Source organism: Scyliorhinus torazame, chromosome 17 (assembly GCF_047496885.1).
Source record: "Scyliorhinus torazame isolate Kashiwa2021f chromosome 17, sScyTor2.1, whole genome shotgun sequence".
NCBI lineage: Eukaryota > Metazoa > Chordata > Chondrichthyes > Carcharhiniformes > Scyliorhinidae > Scyliorhinus > Scyliorhinus torazame.
Window position 1 is genome coordinate 182192318 of NC_092723.1, and position 15775 is coordinate 182208092.

The 15775-nt window shown below is 47.7% G+C and overlaps 1 protein-coding gene across 10 annotated transcripts in view; it reads right to left on the minus strand.

The window, feature by feature from the left end:
* Positions 1 to 15775, minus strand: part of mrtfba (myocardin related transcription factor Ba) — a 324052-nt gene that overhangs the window by 174371 nt on the left and 133906 nt on the right. For 8 of the 10 annotated variants that reach the window (XM_072481794.1, XM_072481797.1, XM_072481800.1 and 5 more), the window contains 2 exons: positions 7862 to 8078; positions 6166 to 6216 (listed from right to left, as the gene is read on the minus strand). In XM_072481794.1, coding sequence (XP_072337895.1) covers positions 6166 to 6216; positions 7862 to 8051 — 241 coding nt within the window. In that variant the 5' untranslated portion in view covers positions 8052 to 8078. The remainder of the gene's footprint in view (positions 1 to 6165; positions 6217 to 7861; positions 8079 to 15775) is intronic. The other 2 variants (XM_072481799.1, XM_072481798.1) reach the window with 1 other exon arrangement.

The following is a 15775-nucleotide window of genomic DNA, read 5'->3' on the forward strand; positions in this document are numbered from 1 at the left end:
ATGAACATAAGCTTTGTATTCGAAGCAAAATCCAAATTTAAATAACAACAGTCGTAACAATTGCTTCGATGCAAGTGAGATAAATTGGTGTTTTTCAAACGTTTTTTCCCCCGGGACCCACTTTTACCAACCTGCCGACCTTCGCAACCCACGCCGGCCGACGTTCACAAAACACCATTTTTGCTTAATTTTAATGCAACAGGTGATTCTGCGTGGTCCTCACGATCACACTACAGCCAGGTTCACAGGAGGAGAGAGCACATCGGGTGCAGAGTTCAGCCCATTCCTTTGTGCTGTCTTCATCTTTGTGAGGACGGCAATTCCAACATAATGCTCGTTTTACTCAGCACTGGATACTCGGAGATGCTACTCCAGAATGCTGACAGTCTCATGGACTTGTGGTGTGCTTTAAGTGTGCTGTCACAGGTGAGGTGCAGAAGCTCAGTCTCTTCATTTGGAGTCCGCTGCAAGTCAATAATTGACTCTGTAGTCTCAGACTCAAAAAGATTTTTCACCCAGCTCTTCTCTTTCAAAATTTGAAACTTCTCCTCTGGACGGTAGCGACAAAAATCAGCGTAGCTAGATGCAACTGAATAAGGCTTGCCAAGCTATTGACAGTTCCTTTACAACACTGTTTTCTTCTATGTGTTGCAGCAGCATGGGGAACAAGTAGCAGTTTTGGCTTTGTACTCGCACTTGCCAAAGTTTCAATGACTTTTGGAAAGCATCTATTTCTTCAGTGCAGAAAGCAATCATCATCCTTCCCCTTGCAATTTGAGGTTCAGTTAATTTCGAATTGAAAAGATGTCTGCAGGCCAAGGTATAGTTAGCATCCAACTCTCATTTGCCAGAACTTTTAGAATCATAGAAGTTACAGTGCAGTAAGAAGATATTCGCCCCATTGAGTCTGCACCGGCCCCTTTGGCGCCTCACGTAAGCCCATATAGAACATAGTGCAGAAGGAGGCCATTCGGCCCATCGTGTCTGCACAGACCCACATTAAGCCCTCGCTTCCACCCTATCCCTGTAACCCAATAATCCCTCCTAACATTTTTGGACACTAAGAGCAATTTAGCATGGCCAATTCACCTAAACTGCACATCGATCAGGGGGTTGGATAGGGTGGACAGTGAGAGCCTTCTCCCGCGGATGGAAATGGCTGGCACGAGGGGACATAACTTTAAACTGAGGGGTAGTAGATATAGGACAGAGGTCAGAGGTAGGTTCTTTACGCAAAGAGTAGTGAGGCCGTGGAATGCCCTACCTGCTACAGTAGTGAACTCGCCAACATTGAGGGCATTTAAAAGCTTATTGGATAAACATATGGATGATAATGGCATAGTGTAGGTTAGATGGCTTTTGTTTCGGTGCAACATCGTGGGCCGAAGGGCCTGTACTGCGCTGTATTGTTCTATGTTCTATGTTCTTTGGACTGTGGGAGGAAACCGGAGCACCTGGAGGAAACCCACGCAGACGTGCAGGCTCCGCACAGACAGTGACCCAACAGGGAATCAAACCTGGGACCCTGGCGCTGTGAAGCAACAGAGCTATCCACTTGTGCTACCGTGCTGCCCATGCCTCCACCCTATCCTCGTAACCCAGTAACCCCATCTAACCCTTTGGTACTAAGGGGGAATTTAGCATGTCCACCTTTAAGAATGCCGGCCGCAACCGTCCTTTGGATACTAAGGGGGAATTTAGCATGGTCAATCACCTAACCTGCACATCTTTGGACTGTGGGAGGAAACCAGAGCACCTGGAGGAAACCCACGCACACACGGGTAGAACGTGCAGACTCCGCACAGACAGTGACCCAAGGTTGGAATTGAACCCAGGTTACGCAGCAGTGCTAACCACTGTGCCACCGTGCCGCACATACTTCCCTGCATATAACACACATGGGCTTTGCAGCTGCACAATTAACAAAACAATACCTCAAGAAATCATCTTTAGATTGCTTGGTTCCGAATTTCAGGTTCTTCTTAATGGGTTGTTCACCAGAGACCCTGGAGCTCTGTATACAGCTCACACCAGCACAGCTTTGTCCTGCCTTGGTCTCTTCTGAGAAGCAAGCTCTCTCCAGCAGATTCAATTTCAAGGTCCTAGCCTGCTCGTGTCTCAGGCCCTCTCTTCCCGATTACAAAATGACCCCATCTTCAGCTTTTCACAGTCCTGTCGCTTGCTTGCTGGTAGCTGCAAAATGGAGGAATCTCTCTCCATGATTTTGCGCCCAAAGCACGGACGTACAGAGCGCATGACATCAGTGTACATGTCGGGTGCATGACCTGCTCTCTGCCACTGCATCTGGCAGGAAGACTTCAGCATTCGCATTTAAAAGACGGTTGCGACTGGCATTCTTAAAGCTGGTCGGGGTCGTTGGGCACTTCTCCGGGAACACTGCCACCCTCCCAACGCCTGCCCGTGAGCCACCGTGGGTCACGACCCCTAGTTTGAAAAACCTGGAGATAAATCGTTACATTTGCACTGCACTCCCTATTGGTTCTTTGTATTTGAACATCAGTGCAGGAAAGTAAGATATCCAGGAGTGAAATAACTTTTGCCGATCTAAAGCTGGTCAATTTCCTAACCAGAGTGAACAACAATGGTTCTGAGTATTTCACCAGATCAAACATATATTTCAATGTACACTACCATTACTTTCTACCCATTATATGAAGCATGGGGCTTCAACAAGGGCTAAACCCATAAATTCACCTAGCCAGGGTAAAAAGTACTTGTGCTGCTGGATTTCCAGTCTTTTCTTGTCTAAAATCTCTCCTGTTCGACAGTATTCCTGCAAATTGAATGCTGAATCATCTGAACATGCTTCATTAAAAATGCAAACTTTTCTTCAAGAAACCAACAGAGGATGAAATTCGGCTGCTGGTAGGAGATAGCCAGTTCACTATACATCATGCAGGATTTTATACTGTAAAAGGAAAATAACCCGACTGTTTAAAGGGTGGCGAATCCACCAAGAATGGTGAGAGCCTGTTAAATAGCGGGTGTTCAGATCTGCAACTCAATGTTCAGAAATCCACATGCCTATAATTAGTTGAATTGAGTGTCTTTCAATAAAGCAGCAATCCTTTATAAGAAAACAGCTCCAATGTTGCATAAACATAACATCGGAGAATATTCATTTGAAAATACCCTCATTCTCTTTGTGACAGAACATCGGATTGGCATCTGTAACTCGCATTAAAGACACATCTCTGGTGGCTCTGGTCAATGCAATTTGACCAATTTTGCATTTTACAATTGCAATGATACATGTCATTGAGTGCAAGGTTCATCAAAGTCTGCACCTTCTTTTAGCTTGTGATCATGAGGCTGTAATCTTACACTGTTATTTTAATGAAATCATGCAACCTTTGCATTTTGTTTTGCACACAGCACCACACTTTAAATTGAATTATTGACTTGGCAGCAGAAATAATCACCAACAGTAATCAAGTTATTATTCCCAGATGTCTACAGAATTTTGGTAAATGTATACAAGTTTCCTTAAAGCTGTATCAGCTCTAAATTCCCAGAATCAATCGGACACTGAAACAAAATTCAAAGGTTATTGCGGAAAATTAAAGCTTGTTGTAGTTGGGGTGGGGGTAACGTGTTGGCATGTAAAGAATGGCTAGCTACCAGGAAATCATAGATTAGATCATAGAATTTACAGTGCAGAAGGAGGTCATTGGGCCCATCTAGTCTGCACCGGCCCATGGAAAGATCACCCAATCTAAGCCCACATCTCCACCCTATCCCCGTAACCCCATCTAACCTTTTTGGACACTAAGGGCAATTTAGCATGGCCAATCCACCAAACCTGAAAATCTTTAGACTGTGGGAAGAAACCAGAGCAGCCGGAGGAAAGCCACGCAGACACTGAGAATGTGCAACCTCCACACAGGCAGTGACCCAAGCCAGGAATCGAACCTGGGACCCTGGAGCTGTGAAGCAACTGTGCCGCCCACTGTGCTGCTGCCGTGCTGCCCACTGTGCTGCTGCCGTGCCGCCCACTGTGCTGCTGCCGTGCTGCCCACTGTGCTGCTGCCGTGCCACCCACCGTGTGCTGCCATGCTGCTGCCGTGCTGCTGCCGTGCGGCCCACTGTGCTGCTACTGTGCTGCCCACTGTGCTGCTGCCGTGCTGCCCACTGTGCTGCTGCCGTGCCACCCACCGTGTGCTGCCATGCTGCTGCCGTGCTGCTGCCGTGCGGCCCACTGTGCTGCCGCCGTGCGGCCCACTGTGCTGCCCACTGTGCTGCTGCCGTGCTGCCCACTGTGCTGCCCACTGTGCTGCCCACTGTGCTGCCCACTGTGCTGCTGCCGTGCGGCCCACTGTGCTGCTGCCGTGCGGCCCACTGTGCTGCTGCCGTGCGGCCCACTGTGCTGCTGCCGTGCGGCCCACTGTGCTGCTGCCGTGCGGCCCACTGTGCTGCTGCCGTGCCGCCCACTGTGCTGCTGCCGTGCGGCCCACTGTGCTGCTGCCGTGCGGCCCACTGTGCGGCCCACTGTGCTGCTGCCGTGCGGCCCACTGTGCTGCTGCCGTGCGGCCCACTGTGCTGCTGCCGTGCCACCCACTGTGCTGCTGCCGTGCCGCCCACTGTGCTGCCCACTGTGCTGCTGCCGTGCGGCCCACTGTGCTGCTGCCGTGCGGCCCACTGTGCTGCTGCCGTGCTGCCCACTGTGCTGCCCACTGTGCGGCCCACTGTGCGGCCCACTGTGCGGCCCACTGTGCGGCCCACTGTGCGGCTGCCGTGCTGCCGCCGTGCCGCCCACTGTGCTGCCCACTGTGCTGCTGCCGTGCGGCCCACTGTGCTGCTGCCGTGCCGCCCACTGTGCTGCTGCCGTGCCGCCCACTGTGCTGCTGCCGTGCCACCCACCGTGTGCTGCTGCCGTGCTGCCCACTGTGCTGCTGCCGTGCCACCCACCGTGTGCTGCTGCCGTGCCGCCCACTGTGCTGCTGCCGTGCCGCCCACTGTGCTGCTGCCGTGCGGCCCACTGTGCTGCTGCCGTGCGGCCCACTGTGCTGCTGCCGTGCCACCCACTGTGCTGCTGCCGTGCCGCCCACTGTGCTGCTGCCATGCGGCCCACTGTGCTGCTGCCGTGCCGCCCACCGTGTGCTGCCGTGCGGCCCACTGTGCTGCTGCCGTGCCACCCACTGTGCTGCTGCCGTGCCGCCCACTGTGCTGCTGCCGTGCCGCCCACTGTGCTGCTGCCGTGCCGCCCACTGTGCTGCTGCCGTGCCGCCCACTGTGCTGCTGCCGTGCCGCCCACCGTGTGCTGCCGTGCGGCCCACTGTGCTGCTGCCGTGCCGCCCACTGTGCTGCTGCCGTGCCGCCCACTGTGCTGCTGCCGTGCCGCCCACTGTGCTGCTGCCGTGCTGCCCACTGTGCTGCTGCCGTGCTGCCCACTGTGCTGCCCACTGTGCTGCCCACTGTGCTGCCCACTGTGCTGCCCACTGTGCTGCCCACTGTGCTGCCCACTGTGCTGCCCACTGTGCTGCCCACTGTGCTGCCCACTGTGCTGCCCACTGTGCTGCCCACTGTGCTGCTGCCGTGCTGCCCACTGTGCTGCTCCCGTGCTGCCCACTGTGCTGCTGCCGTGCCGCCCACTGTGCTGCTGCCGTGCTGCCCACTGTGCTGCTGCCGTGCTGCCCACTGTGCTGCTGCCGTGCTGCCCACTGTGCTGCTGCCGTGCTGCCCACTGTGCTGCTGCCGTGCCACCCACTGTGCTGCTGCCGTGCCGCCCACTGTGCTGCCCACTGTGCTGCCCACTGTGCTGCCCACTGTGCTGCCCACTGTGCTGCTGCCGTGCCGCTGCCGTGCCGCTGCCGTGCCGCCCACTGTGCTGCTGCCGTGCCACCCACCACAAATGGAGTGTGTTCATAAAAGGGTCATTTTTTGGTTGGCTAGATATAATGAGGGGTGTGCCACAGGGATCAGTGCTAGGGCCTACACTTTGACAATTTATAAAAATGAAGGGAAGGTTGCTAAATTTGTTGATGACACAAAGATAGGTAGGAAAGTAGGTTGTGAGGAGGGCGTAAGGAGGCTATAAAGGGATATAGATAGGTTAAGTGAGTGGGCAAAGGTCTGTCAAATGGAGAACAAAGTGGGAAAACGTGAAATTGTCCATTTTGGCAGGACAAATAAAAAGCATATTACCTGAATGGCGAGTGATTGCAGAGCTCGGAGATGCAGAGGGATCTGGTTGCCCTAGCAGGTGAATTGCAGACGATTAGTATGGAGGTACAGCAAATAATTAGGAAAGCTAACAGAATGTAATAAATTATTGCAAGGGGAATAGAATACAAAAGTAGGGAAGTTATATTTGAGTTATACAGGGAATTGTTGAGACCAATCTGGAGTACTGTGTAGAGTAGTGATCTCTTTATTTAAGGAAGAATATAAATGAATTGGATGGTAGTTCAGAGAAGGTTTGCTAGATTAATATCTGGAATGAGAGTTATATCTTACGAGGGAAGTTTGGATACGTTAGGCTTGTATTCACTGGAGTTCAGAAGAGGAGAGGGTAACTTGATTGAAACATACAAGATCCTGACAGGGTGGATGTGGAGAGGATGTCTCCTCTTGTGGGAGAATCTAGAACTAGATGGTCACTGTTTAAAAATAAGCCATCACCCATTTAAGACAAAGGCCGGGATTCTCCCCTACCCGGCGGGGCGGGGGGGTCCCGGCGGGAGGGAGTGGCGGGAACCACTCCGGCGTCGGGCTGCCCCAAAGGTGCGGATTTCTCTGCACCTTTAGGGGCCAAGCCCTCACCTTGAGGGGCTAGACACGTGCCCGAGTGGTTGGCGCGCCGTCGGCCGGCGGGAAAGGCCTTTGGCGTCACGCCAGCTGGGGCCGAAAGGACTCCGCCGGTCGGCGGAGGTCCGCGCATGCACGGGAGCGTCAGCGGCTGCTGACGTCAACCCCGCGCATGCGCAGTGGGGGGGGGGTCTCTTCCGCGTCGGCCATGGTGAAGACTGTGGCCGAGGCAGAAGGAAAAGAGTGCCCCCCACGGATCGGAGCGCCCCGATCGCGGGCCAGGCCACCGTGGAGGTACCCCCCTGGGCTAGATTGCCCCGTGCCCCGGGGGGGGGGGGAAATTCGGCAACCGGCAGAGGCGGGATTCACGCCAGCCCCCGGCGATTCTCCGACCCGGCGGGGGGTCGGAGAATCCCGCCCAAAGCGAGAGGAGGAGAATTTTTTTCTCTGAGAGGATTGAGAGTCTTTGAAAATCTCTTTCCCCCAAGGGTTAGAGGAATCAGAGTCTTTGAATGCGTTTAAGGCAGAGTGAGATAGATTGTTGATAAGCCAGGGAGGTTATCGGGAGTAGAATATAATGTATAGATGAGGTTAAAATTAGATCAGCCATGATATTATTGAATGGAGGAGCAGGCTCGAGTGGCCGATTGGCCTACTCCTGCTCGTGTACTTACATATATATGTATAAATATATAATTTTGAAGCCTGAAAATGCCAAATATTCTCCTGATCACAAGTATTCAAATATCTCCTGTGCAAACTTATCGATGCATGAGAACTGGGCAGTTTAGCAGAAAATCATACTTCAACAAAATGCTTTTCTTTACCCGTGTCTAACATGATCCTTATTTGCACGACATATATTTACTTAGTAACTGGAGAATTTATGGAAGGGTGTGGGAGGAGGAGGAAGACAGCAACAGATAGGTTTCTGAACTGCAACGGGGACTATGGTAACAGCACAATCACTGTTCTGTAAAAACCTCAAGTGTCATAAATATTACTTGACAACCTCAATAAGGATTTATCGATATTATCTTCACTCTTCCAGATACAGGCAACTGTGGTTGTTTGGCTCTGTTACAATACTCACCATTCTTCCTCTCGTTCAAAGGAGGTAGGTGCGGATTTGGCTGCAGTGTAAGCTCTTGGAATTCATGGGCAAACATTTCACTTCGAGGGCTTGGAGTGATTAAGCTCTGTAACACTGAATCTTCCAATTCAGATACTTGTATATGATCCATCACACCGAGTAAGATAGCAGGAGCCGTCTGTTGATCCATATTGACTCACAAACTGATGGACTGACCCTGAAAGGGTGAGAAGAATTGGCATATTATTCATCAGGTTGAATGTTATTAATTTTCAAGAAACATTATCTGTTGCGTGAGGTTCATTTTGTGTGTTGGAATGCTTGTTTATCATACAGATGAATGGATAGACCCGATCTGCTTCCAATTTATGGTGCACATGCAACTTGCACATAAAATAAAGCGGATTGTTTTTTTAAATGTATATTCCTTTGCACGCTAGATTGAAATGAAAATTGCTTATCGTCACAAGTAGGCTTCAATGAAGTTACTGTGAAAAGCTCCTAGTCGCCACATTCCGGCGCCTGTTCGGGGAGGCTGGTACGGGAATTGAACCGTGCTGCTAGCCTGCCTTGGTCTGCTTTAAAAGCCAGCGATTTAGCCCAGTGTGCCAAACCAGCCACTTGTTTTCATATGAGAAAATAATCCGTGCTGTTAGCAACAGGACTCAGTTTTTAATGTTTTTTATGGCCAAAACTGGATTCCAAAATGATTAAAGATCATATTGGCATTGGATACACAACAAGAAAATATATGGAAAGAGATTAAATGACTTGCATTTATATAACACCTTTCACATCCTCAGGAGATGTGATTAATACATGATCTAATTTTGAAGTAGAGTTTCAGAGCAAACCATTTGTGCACAGCAAATGACAACTCACATCTGGATGGGTCCATATTGATCAATATGTAGAAATCAATGTACAACAAGGTGTGTTACCTCATGACATATGATCTCATCTAGTTTATTTTAAACTCTATTGCTGAACTCTTTACAAATGCTACTGGTTATTTTTTCATTGTTAACGAAGGTTTGAAGCACCCACACACAATAATTTAGCAAATTACAGCTAAATCCCCCATTTGCCCGTGTCCAGCAGATAAAAGCCTATTACTTGTCACACTGACTGGGGCTGGTTTAGCACAGGGCTAAATCGCTGGCTTTGGAAGCAGACCAAGGCAGCCAGCAGCACGGTTCAATTCTCGTACCAGCCTCCCCGAAAAGGCGCCGGAATGTGGCGACTAGGGGCTTTTCACAGTAATTTTGTTTGAAGCCTACTTGTGACAATAAGCGATTTTCATTTCATGACATTGTACCAGTTAAGTTATATAAGGTTTGACCTGTCCAAAATTATTTACCTTGTAAAGGACAATAAAGACAATTTGTGCTCTTCTCTAAGCCATAAAAAAATCAGCTCCAACGTAAACTCCAAAGGCCAGCATTTGTTGTCCATCCATAATTGCCCTTGAACTGAGTGACTTGCTTGCCCATTTCAGACGGCAGTTGAGAGTTAATCACATTGCCTTGGGTCTGGAGTCACATGCCAGCAGCACGGTTCAATTCCCGTACCAGCCTCCCCGAACAGGCGCCGGAATGTGGCGACTAGGGGCTTTTCATAGTAACTTCATTTGAAGCCTACTTGTGATTTTCATATTTTTTCATTTTCATGTAGGTCAGACGAGTAAGGATGTCAGGTTTTCTAAAGGAAATTAGTGAATTAAATGGACCTTCAGTTCCAGATTTCTTAGAATCATAGAATTTACAGTGCAGAAGGAGGCCAATTGATCCATCGAGTCTGCACCGGCCCTTGGAAAGAGCACCCTCCCCCAAGCCAATGCCTCCACCCGATCCCCGTAACTCAGTAGCCCCACCTAATCTTTTTTGGACACTAAGGGCAATTTAGCATGGCCAATCCACCTAATCTGCACATCTTTGGGCTGTGGGAGGAAACCTTTTCTGAACGACATCAGAATCAGCCTGGAATACGAAGATAACGATGTAGCTTTTTCACTCCTACCACTTTCAAGCATCTCCTTAAATCCTTCTCCCCACCTCCTCCAAAGTGCGAAGCGCTAATGAACTTCCGTCACCAATTGAGGCCGTCTCTGCCACATCACTTCCTTTGTTAACCATGTCAAGCTTTTCCCAAGGTTCCTTCCTACTGTAACCCTGAACTCACATCTTTCTCAACGCTCTCTTAGCTTCCCTAATGTTCTTCTTGGGCTCAGCTGCATGAGATCCACCTCCTGTTCCCACTACCCTGTTGACTACCACGTTGCCCTTTCAGGTCTCCATGCTAGCAAATGGTTTCCTCCCTTCAATTAATGTCCTCCATCATTCAAATCCGCTATCATCACCCTCCCTCAAAATACTCACTCGAGACCCCTTGGACCTTGCACTCAACTGTCCCATCTCTAGCCTTCCTTCCCTCTTAAAAATTCCTGAACCTGTTGCCAGCTTCCAAATTCATGCCCATCTTTCCCAAGTTTGAACAGCACTGAAATAGCCCTCGTTAAAAAAAAAAAATCAAAAATGTCATCCTCTACAACTGCAAAATATCCTTCCACATCCTTCTCGAACCCTGCTTTTGACCCAATTCTATAGTCCTCCAAGGTCTCGCTGTAATATTCAGCCAAATTGGACTGCCTTCATCCAGTTCCACTCTTACCTATCCAGTCATAGACAAAACTCTCCTGCGATGGTTTCTCTTCCCATCCCTGCATTATTACCTCAGGGGACCCCAAAGATCTGTCTTTGGATACTTACAGTGCCTAGTTCTACCTCATCGCCATCACTCTTGACTCCTTCATTGCTGTGTTGTCAGGCCATTTGTCTTACATCCAGTTCAGGATGAACCTCAATTTCTGTCAATTAAACCGCTAGGAAGGCCAAAGTCATCGTCTTTGGTCCTTGGCACAACTTCAGTTCACCACCACTGATTCTATCCTCATACCTGGCTTAGGTCTCTCTGCAGAAAATGCAGAAAAGTGTGAGGTGATTCATTTTGGAAGGAATAACAGGAAGAGAGTACTGGGCTAATGGTAAGATTTTTGGCAGTGTGGATGAGAAGAGATATCGCGGTGTCCACGTACATAGTTCCCTGAAAGTTGCCACCCAGGTTGAGAGGGTTGTTAAGAAGGCGTACGGTGTGTTAGCTTTTATTGGCAGAGGGATTGAGTTTCGGAGCCATGAGGTCATGTTGCAGCTGTACAAAACTCTGGTGCGGCCACGTTTGGAGTATTGCGTGCAATTCTGGTCGCTGCATTATAGGAAGGATGTGGAAGTATTGGAAAGGGTGCAGAGATTATTTACCAGAATGTTGCCTGGTATGGAGGGAAGATCTTATGAGGAAAGGTTGAGGGACATGAGGCTGTTTTCGTTAGAGAGAAGAAGGTTAAGAGGTGACTTAATTGAGGCATTCAAGATAATCAGAGGATTGGATAGTGAGAGCCTTTTACCTCGGATGGTGATGTCTAGCGCGAGGGGACATAGCTTTAAATTGAGGGGAGATAGATATAGGACAGATGTCAGAGGTAGGTTCTTTACTCAGAGTAGTAAGGGCGTGGAATGCCCTGCCTGCAACAGTAGTGGACTTGCCAACACTAAGGGCATTCAAATGGTCATTGGATAGGCACATGGACGATAAGGGAATAGTGTAGATGGGCTTTAGAGTGGTTTCACAGGTCGGCGCAACATCGAGGGCTGAAGGGCCTGTACTGCGCTGTAATGTTCTATGTTCTATGTTCACCTCAGTCTGAGCCTGGCTGTTCTGAGCGTCAGCATCCAACTTGACCCGGAGCTGAGCTTCCGATTCAATATCCTTTCCACCACAAAGGCTGCCTATTTACACCTACCTCAGCACAAACTCGCATGCGTGGGACAGAACATTTATGTTAACATGACCACTGACATGCCAATTGGAAACTTACACTATCCAAAAGTGTCCAAATTAAAACCATGGTCTAGAATCTTTAAAAAAAATAAAAATTTCCTCCCAGAAACTAATTGCACCTGCCTCTTGAACCTTTTAAAGGGCTGAATTGTTTCCAATCTCACCTGTCCTTGAGCCAATTAAAAAGTGCTTCCAGCATCACCCAAAATGAGGACCAACATGAAATCCATCTCTGGGGTTCAGTCTGCTTCCAATGCCCCCAAACAACCCACAAGATCAGTCCCAGTGTACCATATAATTATTTTTTCATTTTACTTTACCCACTTTTCATACGTAAACTCATTTCTGCTATTATAGTCCCCCATCATTTATAGCAAGCACATTGGTGTCAATGTGATTTCTCACTATCAACAGTGTCCAATGAAAGCAGCGTCAGATAAAAAAGGTGAACAGTACTGCGTCTAAATATATAAACTTTTTGTTTCAATAAATAATTTTATACGGAGTTGTTTTTTTAAAAGCTGAATATATCTTTAATCATATTGGCACAGAGAGCTTTGTGCAGTGACTCCATAACAACAGCTACTTTGTCCATCAGCTTTGGCTCAGTGGTAGCACTCAGCCCCACTCCAGAGATTTGGGCACCAAATCTAGGCTGACAGCAATGCCGAAAGGAGTGCTGTATTGTCAGTGCTGCTGTCTTTCAGGTGGGTGATTAAACCTGCCCTCTCAGACCCAAAAGATGTAGTGGCACTTTTCGAATAAGAGCAGGGAAGTGACCAACATTTATTCTTCCACCAACAGCCCAGAAGCAGATAATCTGTTCATTTATCTCATCGCTGCTTTAGGGACCTTGGCCTGTGAAGAACCTTTGAAGTGTAAAGTCATCCGGTTGACATTAATGGGCAGATGTAGTTAAAATCAGCATCGAAGGATCACTTATTTGTAATGCAGGCACAAAAATTCTATCAAATGCATATCAGGGAAGTGAAAACCAAATTTTTGAGGAAGAACATGCACAATATGTGGATCAGCCTAGCAATTTACTAACCAGCAATCAATTGGTCTGGACACAAGGTGTGGGGGTAGTGGGGGGGGAAAACAAACTAATTTCAGGTACAGCACATATAAATACAGCAGGCTGATAGCGTACCCAAGAGACATTCCGCTTTGTCCCAAATATGATTCTACAAAGAATGTGTTCTGAAACTACTCATTGAAACAACTGCCAGATTCTTGTTGTTCAATAATTTGATTTGCACAAGGGGTAAATTTGCATACAGTTCATGGATCAGCTGATTTATGCTATTTGCAGTCTCCATTACTTATAGGAGGCAAAGTTGTCATCTGCCCACTGTATAAGCAGTGTACAATAAGAGCACAATATATCATAGAACATAACAGCACAGTACAGGCCCTTCGGCCCTCGATGTTGCGCCGACCTGTGAAACCAATCTAAAGCCCATCTACACTATTCCCTTATTGTCCATATGTCTATCCAATGACCATTTGAATGTCCTTAGTGTTGGCGAGTCCACTACTGTTGCAGGCAGGGCATTCCACGCCCTTACTACTCTCTGAGTAAAGAACCTACCTCTGACATCTGTCTTATATCTATCTCCCCTCAATTTGAAGGTCTATCTCCCCTCAATTTAAAGGTATGTCCCCTCGTGCTACACATCACCATCCGAGGAAAAAGGCTCTCACTGTCCACCCTATCCAATCCTCTGATCATCTTGTATGCCTCAATTAAGTCACCTCTTAACCTTCTTCTCTCTAACGAAAACAGCCTTAAATCCCTCAGCCTTTCCTCATAAGATCTTCCCTCCATACCAGGCAACATTCTGGTAAATCTCCTCTGCATTCTTTCCAATGCTTCCACATCCTTCCTATAATGCGGCGACCAGAATTGCATGCAATACTCCAAATATGGCCGCACCAGAGTTTTGTACAGCTGCAACATGACCTCATGGCTAATTTCAATCCTTTAAGAGACATTTACTCACTGTACCAAAATCTGGTCTAGGTTTCTTTCCTTAGGAGGACAACCCTTATCAAATCCAAAGTAGCTCCGATAAGACATTGACTTTGAAACATGAAAGACCCCTTTCTCAAATGGATTAATAATCACGGACCTTCATCTAAATGATAGCTGTATAATATTCAGAACATGAAAGTGCTGGGAGTATTTTAATGATGCATTTAAGAAAACAAATATTTACCTGCAGATAAAAGTGAGATTGTTCTGACATTATGGGAAATGTTCAGAATACAAAGGGTAAATGTCATATCATAATTAACCACTAGAAGGATCTAGATGCAAAACTGTATAAAGCACTGACTCACAGACATCTGGGTGAGAGTTAGAGAGAATGCAGAGGAGAGGTCTAGAGTACAGTTATAGATAGAGTGTAGAGACTAGTGTTAATAGAGTGTAGACTGTAGAGTACTAGATTATTGTTTACTATAGGAGTAAGTGAGGGGAAGCATGGTGGCGCAGTGGTTAGCATGGCGGCCTCACGGCGCCGAGGTCCCAGGTTCGATCCTGGCTCTGGGTCACTGTCTGTGGAGTTTGCGCATTCTCCCCGTGTTTGCGTGGGTTTCGCCCCCACAACCCAAAAATGTGCAAGGTAGGTGGATTGGCCACGCTAAATTGCCCCTTAACTGGAAGAAATGAATTGGGTACTCTAAATTTATGGGGGGGGGGGGGGAAACTGAAAACGCTATAGGAGTAATAAGTAGTGTAAATAAAAGATAACTTTGTTAATGAACTTAGCTTCTGTGATGTTTGTGAACACTACAATACCTGTACTGACAACAAAATCACAAAAAACACCACAATTGTCCCTGCTTTCTCACTACATAGACTGTTTATCATTGGCAGGAGCAGAGACAGCAGGAGTCAGGAGAGAGGAGCCCAAGGAGTGCCGAGCACAGTGAAAATTAAGGGAGCAGGGAGCATGCTGGATGTAGCACGAGGAAAGAAGCAGCATGGGGACAGTAGGGAGAAACCAGATGCTCACGGGGAGCAAAACAAGGAGAAGGCAGGAATACAAGATAGCAGAGCATGCCTCTGGCCACAGCACACTTACCCCTGACTGTGGACACAAGTGTATTGCTCACCCTGCAAGGCTGGCCCTGCATCGCAGACCCATGGAAGGTCTCAGCAGGCCCCCAGGGTTCCGCAGACACCAACTTGAGAACGACTGCAATGGAGATCTCCGTTTACTGCACTGACCACCAAAGAAACCAACTACTAACAACAGGCACTGTGACCTTTTCAAAAGTGTCAATCAGAAGAGCAATTTAACCCAGGTGATTTTCACATAGGAGGGACTGAATTAATTTTACGATCTGAGGAATGGCCAGCAAATACATGTAATCCCATAACTCAGCCAATATTTCACTATGCTTCTGATATCTAGAGGCAGCACAGCACTGAAGCACTCAGCTCCTCAGGTGAGTAGTTAACAGTAATTAATTGCACTTTAACAAAGTGCAAAAAGCTTATTGAATTGCCCAAAATAGCTGGCATGTTTAATATGTTATAATCAGCACCTTTGTAACCGACACCAATGGTAATGATAATTGGCTAGTACCATTTGCATAGGCTGTTGCCTGGGAGTAGTGCGGATGTGTTAATGGTGGGTGCTGTAGTATCAAATTTGCTCAAGTCATCCAAATCTATATTTCAATTATGCAACGCCCTCATTATTTTCCAGCAACATTAGAAAAACATCTTGTTGGAGCATGAGCAGTTTTTATTAGTGGTTGCTATGCAGCATATTTTGGTTTTGAAGTGGTTTCAAGGACAGAAACCAGCGCTCAGAATGACAGTGCAGCAGTGGATTTAGATTTTGACAAACCCGGAGAAGACGCTGCCAAACTATCTCACACATTGTCGAAAATGCTGACTTTCACATCAACTCATTAGTTTTACTCTCTTTTCACCATCTTGATCTGGTTTTCTGCCAGATAGATCAATTTTGCATTACCTTTGTAATAAAGTTCAACCAAGGG